At 38.8% G+C, this 9,820-nt stretch overlaps 1 protein-coding gene across 3 annotated transcripts in view; it reads left to right on the top strand.

Annotated features, from left to right (window-relative positions):
* The window catches only part of NCOA6 (nuclear receptor coactivator 6), an 89,008-nt gene that overhangs the window by 65,612 nt on the left and 13,576 nt on the right, over positions 1-9,820 (top strand). For 2 of the 3 annotated variants that reach the window (XM_023512165.1, XM_012804163.2), the window contains 3 exons: positions 312-380; positions 4,644-4,680; positions 8,621-8,769. In XM_023512165.1, coding sequence (XP_023367933.1) covers positions 312-380; positions 4,644-4,680; positions 8,621-8,769 — 255 coding nt within the window. The remainder of the gene's footprint in view (positions 1-311; positions 381-4,643; positions 4,681-8,620; positions 8,770-9,820) is intronic. The other variant, XM_023512164.1, reaches the window with a different exon arrangement.

Genomic DNA, 9,820 nt, shown 5'->3' with positions numbered 1-9,820 from the left:
ACAGGCACCTGCCACAACGCCCGGCTATTTTTTGGTTGCAGACATCATTGTTGTTTGGCGGGCCCAGGCCGGATTCAAACCCGCCACCTTGGGTGTATGTGGCTGGCGCCTTAGCCACTTGAGCCACAGGCGCCGAGCCAGCAGTTTATCTTTTAAGTTAGTTTTAAAATGTCCTTGTGATTTCAAGACCAACTTTAAGTACTGCCCCCTAGGAATGTGCTGTTTTAGTAGTTAGCCCTTGATTCAATTAATGCTTTCTGTTTGGTTCAGAAAACAAAGTAAAAGGCCTGTAATTGTTTTTCTTGCCTTAGCTCCTTCACAGAATTTAGTCCCAAAGGAAGCTCCAGCTACAGCACTGCAGGGGTCTGTTGCCAGACCAGGTAAGGCACACTTTGTGAACACATCTTGGAGTGGGCTGGGTTATATGTGAAGGAACTACTGCTATCTTCAGCATCATGTTTGTTCTCATGGCAGGATGTAGCTGCAACTATCCTATCTATTTGTTTCAGAGCTGACTTCAGTTGAGTGGCAAAGGTTATATAGTACTACTTGAGGTTATTTTCCCCTCACCAGCTTGCTGTCTTTCTTACACATGCATCATGTCAGCCAAGGAACTCAAGAAGGGTATCTTAGTGCCCATGATCTGTCTGCAATTCAGCCATGAGTTTCCATTGCGAGTTTGCCCTGTTCCATGACCCTGGCACCCATAGCTGGGCAGCTGATTAGCTGGCATGTGGTGACTTACTGGGGTGGCAAATGTCCATGGACTAAGGATAGTAATAGCATTATCATGACAAGAGTAGAGTCTTGTTCAGAGAACCTCTGCCACAGTGAGGTAGCCATTCCTCCAGGGAGACAGAGTCATTTCAGTCATCTCTGGATGGCATTAAGTTTCACTCCCTTACCAGCATTGTAAATAGCACTAGGAATGGTGTTTCTGGAAGTAGGAGTCCATAGTAATCTGACAAATAACTGCTGTAGGATGTAGGTCAGCTCTGAAAGCATTAGGATCTTGATAGCAGCAACAGCACTTGTTTTGCCTTCACAAATTGGGCTCCTGAGGCAGATAAATTTCATAGATATGTTATACTTTAGTCTTTTTTGGCTTTTTGTTACTGTAGGTCATTAAGGGGTACAAAAATAAGAAGTGTGACTGGTTCCCACAAGGAAGTGAGAATCTCATTAAAATTCACACACTTGACAAAATTATTAAGAAAAAAATAATACAGCTGTGTTTAATTTTGTGAGTCTAAGCCAGGAAAAGTAAAGTTGTGATTATTTTACAACTTGCTTTTAGGGAGCTACATTCTATATGATGGATAGGACATTCTACTTTACATTTTTTAGATAAAATCAGGCCATTGAAAAGAATTTTTGACCAAAAACCATTTCAGTCAGACTCCTTCTTTGCTACAAACTGCCCATATGATACCTGACATTGTACTGAACATTTGTGAAGGGTTAGAATGGAACAAATTACTCAGAGAAAGGATCAGATAGTAAAACTCATTTTCGATGAGAAAAAGAGCAACTGGAGGCTGGGCGCCTGTAGCTCAGTGAGTAGGGTGCCAGCCACATACACCAGAGCTGGCGGGTTCAAATCTAGCCTGGGCCTGCCAGATAACAATGACAACTACAGCCAAGAAATAGCTGGGCGTTGTGGTAGGCACCTGTAGTCCCAGCTACTTGGGGAGGCTGAGGCAAGAGAATCTCTTAAGCCCAAGAGCCGGAGGTTGCTGTGAGCTGTGACGCCACAGCACTTTACCAAGGGTGACATAGTAAAACTCTGTCTCAAAAAAAAAAAAAAAAAAGCTGCTAGATAGGGGAAAGGAATTCCATTTCCTGCCCCAACTCTTTACCCCAGAAAATGGGCTTTATTCTTTTTTCCCACTTCTCAGAGTAAATTAGCTAATGAATACTGGTCCTTTTAAAAATTTGATGTAAAGTTTTAAATCTCCTTAAAATATCCCCAGAGCCACTGGTTGCCTTCATCAGACCCCTGATCTCCACTTGTATGAATTAGCAGTGATAGTGTTACAATTCTCAGAAAACATCAAATTTTGTCTTTTTTCAAAAGAGCAAACTATTCAAGGTGTCACCTCTTTTGACTTGAGCCATTTTCAAGCACATATTTATTACCTGACTCCATGTGCTCTAGCCAAGCCAGCAAGGTTGCAGAGACTCAGTGATTTCGTATCTGTTTCTTGTGGAGGGGTTTCCACATTTTGTGGGTTAAACATACAGCGCTAACTAGTAAATGAAAAACAGGGATTCACTTCTACCATCATCTTGCCTACTCATGTAGATGGCTGCATCAACATAATCATTATAGTGGTAATGTTAATAGCTAATGTTGAGCTATTACTAAGGACCAGGTGCTATAGTATATATGCATTATTTCATTTAATCTTCTCAACTTTGAAGTGGGTAAATTGTTCATTCCCATTTTTTCAGATAAGCCATTGAATACAGAACAGTTAAATAATTTGATAACATAGCTAATCAGTAATTTTGATATAGGCACTCTGACTTCATTACCTTCAAAGTTACCACATAATCAGTAGGGTGGGTTAGACAAGTATACTGAGTATAAGATGCTGAATTCCCTAAAGGAGGAATAGGTACAAGGCTTGTGGGGTAGGGGTCAGAGGCAGGAAAAATCACTACTATCTGGTACAAGGTCTGACAATTAAGTTCACAAACTTGCCACCATGTACTTACATTAGCAGCACTGTACAAATAGCTCAGTAAGGTGTCATAACCTTGGTGTATCAGTGTCTTGGTGGCATTCATTATTGTTGTTGCATGTTTTTTTTTTTTTTTTTTTGAGACAGAGCCTCAAGCTGTCCCCCTGGGCAGAGTGCCGTGGCATTACAGCTCACAGCAACCCCCAACTCCTGGGCTCAAGCGAGTCTCCTGCCTCCACCTCCCAAGTAGCTGGGACCACAGGCGCCCGCCACAACGCCCGGCTATTTTTTGGTTGCAGCCGTCATTGTTGTTTGGCGGGTCCGGGCTGGGGATTCGAACCCGCCACCTTAGGTGTACGTGGCTGGCGCCTTAGCCGGTTGAGCTATAGGCGCCGAGCCTGTTGCATGTTTTTATGTACCATAGTAAGAATGTGTGAACTTGAATTAGAGTAACAAATAAACATTAAAGTTCTTGTTAAACTTGGCAAGAATGGAAGTGAAATCAGGGACATGTAAGTAAAACATGTAGTCCAAGTTAATGGAGATAATGCCATGAAGAAAACAGCAGTGTACAAGTGGATTAAACATGTGTCTGAGTAGAGACAACTTGTCACTGATGAAAAAGGTCAGGGCAGCCAGTAACAAGCAGAACTGACAAAAACATTGCAAAGTTTTTATCAAGTTGTGCATCTTGGTAAACATCTATAGCGAAACAGGAAAATCTCAACTGAAAAGCTTGGCATGAAAAAGGTATGTGCACAGGGGTGGTGCCTGTGGCTTAAAGAGTAGGGAGCCGGCCTCATATACCAGAGGTGGCAGGTTCAAACCCAGCCCCAGTTAAAAACTGTAAAAAAAAAAAAAAAAAAAAAAGGTATGTGCACATATGGTCCCAAAGGAGCTCAGCGATGAACAAAAGCATCAGCTCGCATGGCAGTGTCTATGAGGGAGTTTTTAGCCAGTAAACAAATAATTGTTTTAGAACATCCTCTCTACTAATCTGATCTCACTTTCAATGCCTTTTTTCTTTACCTGAAAATAAAGGAAATATTGAAAGGAAGACATTTTGATGATATTCAGGACATCAAAGGTAGTAGACAATAGCTTTAATGGTTATTCCAGGAAAAAAGTTCCAAAATTGCTTTGAAGGGTAGACTAGGCACTAGCACTGGTATATAGCTTCCCAAGGGAAGTACTTCGAAGGTGACCATAGTGATCTTCAGCAGTGAGGTATGTAGCACATTTTCTAGGATGAGTTTGTGAACTTAATTGTCAGACCCCATATAGCAGAGAAGAGCTTTTGGAAAAGATAGACCTACTTAAAGGCATGTAATTAAGAAAGGAGATTTTTTCTTGCTGGTGCTGAGAAAGAATGCCAGGATTCATTGCTGCAAAACCCTAATAGACAGATTAGAGAATTTCTTTTCATAAAGGACATTGCTGGAAGATTGAGGAAGAGAGGAATATAATAGGGTTGGGAGGCAATATCTGTAAGCAAAGCTAATACCTTCTAAAACTCAGGAAGACCTTGGGGGAGAATGCACCCTTAATACGTGTTAAGACATATTTGAAGATTGATATCTTTTTCTTTAAAAGTGCCAAGAAGGTCGGCATATTTTAAGAATGAAAATAATCTCTTTTACAGGAGAGAAAGAGGCTTATTTTACTAACCTAGTTTTAGTTAGTTGAAATATGAACCAGGCAGTATGAATTTAGTTCTACTGATCCAAACAGGATTATTTCCCAGTGTGGAGTAGAAATAAAAATAGACCAAGTAAGTGTCTTATGTCCTAGACAAACCAAGTTAGTCTGTGCCAGCTTTGTCTCTGTACCATGTAGGATGAGAATCTTGCTGCTGGGCAAAGAAGACACATAGCCTGAATAGGGCATTCAGAATTCTGTGGACACCTAGCTTCTCCCTATGGCACATCTCATTTCTGTCCTTTGTATTTTTTATAGAACTCGAGGCAAATGCTGCCATAGTCTCTGGACAAAGGTAAGATGATCATTTCTGCAGACTTAGCATGAATACAGCATAAGCCTCTTTGAAGAATATCAGCTTTCTCAATCTTGTCCTTTTCCTCCACTCTTGCACCATTATGTTTTTATGGCTAACATAGAGAGCTGTCATGAGTCCTAAACCTTCAGAGGTAAAATTTCTCTTAAAACTTGGTGCCTAAATTTCTACCTCTTATGGTCGTGTTGAAAAGTAAATAAGAGAACATGCTCAGCACTCAGCATAGTGAGGAAATAGTAAATATTCAATATATGGCAGCTGTTATTATCACTGATATTAATAATCGTCTTTGCAGCTTCTTCTAAAGTATACTTGTTTGGCTGGATGCGTTGACCCATGCCTGTAATCCTAGCACCCTGGGAGGCTGAGGCAGGTAGATTGCTTGAGCTTACCAGTTCGAGACCAGCCTGATCAAGAACGAGACACCATCTCTAAAAAACTACCTAGGCATTGTGGCAGGTGCCTGTAGTCCCAACTACTTGTGAGGCTGAGACTCTGTCTCAAAAAATAAATAAATAAATAAATGAAGTATAGCTATTTGAGCCTCAAGATGAAAAAGAAAGAAAGCCATACATTTTTCTGTTACACTGTGCTGCCCTACACAGCTTAACAAATACATCTGTGGCTTCATCATCATTAGCCCCAGGGTGAGGAGTATTAGCATTTTCCAAAAGTCATCCCTTTTTGATTGTAGAAATGCACTATAAAACATTTTAAAGAATGTCTTCCATTTGTACAGCAACTTAGTTTATTCTCATTTAATCTTCCTATCAGTACTGTGGGGAGGGCAAAATAGCCAACATTTATTTGAATGCTATTCCATGTATTGGGTTTCAAGCTCCCTAGATGTATTATCTCATTTAATTTTCATAATATCTGAGTTGGGCCCTTTGGCACATACCTATAGTCCCAGCTACTTGAGAGGCTGAAGTGAGGAAACTGCCAAGAGTTCAAGACTAGAGTGTGATGCAATTATTCCTATTGATAGCCACTGCACCCCAGCCTGGGCAACATAGCAAGGAAGACCGCATCTTTGAAAAAATGTTGATTTTCACATTATGTATTAGGGGAGTAAATTCTATCTTATAAATAAGGAATCTAAAGCTCAGAGAAGTTAAATAGGTCAAAGTCAGATTTAGTAAATGGTAAAGCTGAGATTCAAACCTAGGCCTTCTGACTCCAGAGCCCTCACATTTAGCATATGTATTACAGCAGACAAGATGGAGACTTACAGATCAAGAGTCTGAAGCATAGAGAGAGCTAAAGATCACGGCCAATAAAAACATAGCAAAGACTTGATTCTTGTCCATCTGATTCTAAATTCATTGCTACTCCTATTATACCAGTCTGCCAGTCTAGTTTTATTTGGATTGGGCTAATATTTGAGTTCATTTCCATTTCTCAAGCATATAACAACTATTTGTCTAGAGAAATAAGCTAATCAGATCAAAAAATACCTTGTGGTTATTTGTTTCCAGAGCTGTCTGAGCATTGACCATAAAAATACCAGAATAGTATTAATATGACTTTTGTTTTACCAGCAGAAAGAGGCACCTCCATTAGAAATGTTTCCTTCCTCAGAATCTTTGACCACTTTCTAGGTTCCCAGCCAGAAAGCTGTCCTTGCTACCTCTAAAAGGAGGTGTAAATCCTCCTGTCTTATAATTCCACCCTGGCTTCAGCTTCACCTGTCCTTGACTTGCCTTGGCTTGAGGTTGGGTGCAGGGCAGCAGCAGCTAAGGTAGTGAACAGTCTGGCCGGTTCCTAGCCATAGTGCTACTAGCAAAGGTTCCTTGTGGCAGGAATTAATAGAGAATGGTAGTTTATAATCAAGCCATGGTTTGTGTCCTGAAGGAGCTAGAAATCTAGTGGAAGGAATAAGACATTAAAATAGAACATCTATCTAGTCCAATGGGTGCTCTGGAAGGCCAAAAATAGACTGTAAACCCAAGAGACAACTCTACTTGGGGACTGAGGTTGTGGAAGACTTCCCTTTTGACCAGTTTTGTTTTGTCACATTATTTTTATCTCAGTTCCATTCCCTGTAAGCAAATTTAATTTTCTAATTTCTAAATTCAAATCCTCTAAAAAAATTTTTTAATGATTCTTGATATGTATTTTTTGAACCATGAAAGTAGCAAAAAATTTATTAGAGAAAAACTGAAATTCAGAACATACAATTACAAAGAAGAAAATAACACTAAACCAGTATTCCTGCAACTCAGTGGCATTCACTGTTTATATTTTAGGAAGACTTCTAGTCCTCTTAACAGAGTATGCATATACATAAAAAAAATGTATCAGACTTAATGTATAGCTATCTCATAGCTGTTCTTTTGTATATAGTTATTATATACTCAACATATAATGAAAACAGAACTATACAAAAAAAGAAAATGGAATTTACTAATTATAATGTTGCTAGTTTTTCCCACTTAATGTATCATGAATAATTTTTCATTAATTTTTCACAACATGACTTTTTTATGATTCCATATGGATGTGCCATAATTTAGTCAACAAATCTACTATGGTTAGGCACTTATATTTTCTATTTTCACTAGTATAAACAAAATGTTTTAACATCTTCATGTGTAATTTGAGGTCTGAAAAAAAAAGACTTGTTTCTTTAGGTACCTAGAAATGGAATTGTTGAGTCATAGGATTACAAAATTCTCTTTTTTCTTTCTTTTTTTTATTTTTATTTTATTTTATTTTATTTATTTATTTATTTATTTATTTTTAGAGACAGTCTCACTTTATCGCCCTTGGTAGAGTGCCGTGGCATCACACAGCTCACAGCAACCACCTCCTGGGCTCAGGCGATTCTCTTACCTCAGCCTCCAGAGTAGCTGGGACTACAGGCGCCCACCACAACGCCTGGCTATTTTTTGTTATTGCAGTTTTGCCGGGCCAGGTTTGAACCCACCACCCTTGGTATATGGGGCCAGCACCTTACTCACTAAGCCACAGGCGCCACCCACAAAAGTGTTTTTCAACCTCAATATTATTGACATTTTGGACCAGATAATTCTTTGTTGTGTGGGACTATGTTGTGCATTATAGGATGTTTAGCATCATCGCTGGATTGTACTCAAATGATGCCAGAAAGATATTTCCCCTCCCAAGTGGTGACAGTAATGTCTCCACATGTTGCTAAATGTTCCTTACAAGGAAAAATTTACCCCTTTTAAGAACCACTGGGGTACACGATTTATTCTTCATTAGGAGTATATGACATTTTTCCCCCATTTCCGCAATAATACTGAATAGTGTAGTATGAATATTTGCACACTAGAGGGAGTTGGGGTAGGAGCAATCAATATATCTAGCATTGTATTGTGAATATATTCCCACTTGTAAAATGCCATTACCTGACTATACCAGGCTTATAGTAAATGCCAATATGTTAGTAATTTGCCAGGTTTACATAATATTTTTAGTTAGTAGCAATTTTCAAACATCTTACAGACCTTAAAGACCTTTTTCATGACTGCAAAAAATTATAAAATACAAAGTATTTTAATTTTTGAAGGGGAGTACTATTACCTTTTAATTTTTTTATTTTTTATAAACATCTCACTGGTAGACAACCTTTTAATTTTTGAAAGGGAATATTATAGGTAAATGAAGAAGTTTGGGGGATTTTGTTCTAAATTCTTTATGTCTGTTACCTGTTTTTCAACAATTTTTCAGAATTGTACTTTATTTTTACTAATGTAGCAAACTAGACTCACTTTTAAATTCTCAATAATACAGAAGGTAGTTGTGCTCAATGTCCCAGGGTGGTCTATTTTCTCTCCAGAATGACTATATAGTTCTTAATTTCCTGCTTTATGAATGAAACTATCTGAAGAGACCCTTTTTATGTAACTTAATTCCCTCACATCCTTGGAAACTTTCTGCTTTCCTTTGTCAGCAGTGAGCCCAAAGAGATAGTTGAAAAGTCTAAAACCCCAAGCCGAAGAAACTCTCGAACTGAAGAGCCAACTGTGGCTTCTGAAAGTGTGGAAAATGGACATCGTAAACGATCCTCTCGACCTGCTTCAGCCTCCAGCTCCACTAAAGGTTAGCAATGGGGTGTGGGTATATTTGTGTGTCAATTAGAGGAAAAGAGTCCTTATCAGAGCAACAGAGGCCTTTATCCTTTTTTTCCCTTCTGTTCCTTAAATTTGTCAAGTGTCTTTGACTTCTGCTACTTGTTTGGTCCTTCTTTTATTTGTTCATTTAATTACAGTAGAACCTCCACAGTTGACCACCTCCTTAGGTTGATCTAATTTCCATAGATCAGACATGCAGCATATGCATGTACTCAGTGGAAGACTGACCTCTATGTATTGACCACCTTTGTATGTTATATGTTGACCGCTCAAACTGTGAAACACATTATTAATTTTCCCTATATATACTAGTTGAGTTTATTCTATACCAAGAGATAGAAGGTGTGGGTTTTTTCCCTTAGTTATATTATTTTTTTCTTTAGTGCAAGTTCTTTTTTCATGTTTTATTATTACCGCATGTTGGATTAGGCCTAATGTCCTATTATTTATCACATGTTGCTGAAGATTTTTTCAACATGAAGGTCTGGTCTGAATTGTAGGTACATCCTACAATTACTGAAAAATGTTATAGTTAATTGAGACGAGGTGGCCCAAAAGAAAGACTCAAAGAGCTGATGTTGAAGGAAAAGGCTGATCTACATTTCCAAAGCAGCAGCCAAAGAAAGATGGCAGAACATTTTGGTGTTACCAAGACCAGTTAGCAACATCCAAAAACATATACATGAATATGGAGAGAGAGAGAAGAGAAAGCAAAGACCTACAGCAGAAAAGGAGGAAAAGATTTCTAAGCATCAAATGGTTTGCTTGAGAAATTTAAACTGCAACACTAGATCTCCCAGAAAATCTTGTGTGGTCAATCCAATGAAATTCCAGTAGAAGTGGTGGAAGAGTTCATCAGAAAGTTCTGGACTTTGCCAGAGGCTTCAAAGACTACCGCATCTTTAATGCTGATAAGTGCAGACTCTTTCAAGGCAATGCAGGTAATGCCTGACAGGAGCCTCATAGTGAAGGGTGACAAATGTAAGAATGGAAAACTTTTCCAAAGAATGTTTCACAGT

This window comes from Otolemur garnettii, unplaced genomic scaffold, assembly GCF_000181295.1.
Source record: "Otolemur garnettii isolate 467f Iridium unplaced genomic scaffold, OtoGar3 scaffold00025, whole genome shotgun sequence".
Taxonomy (NCBI): domain Eukaryota; kingdom Metazoa; phylum Chordata; class Mammalia; order Primates; family Galagidae; genus Otolemur; species Otolemur garnettii.
Note: the sequence above shows the minus strand (reverse complement) of the source record. Positions and strands in the feature narration are given on the sequence as shown.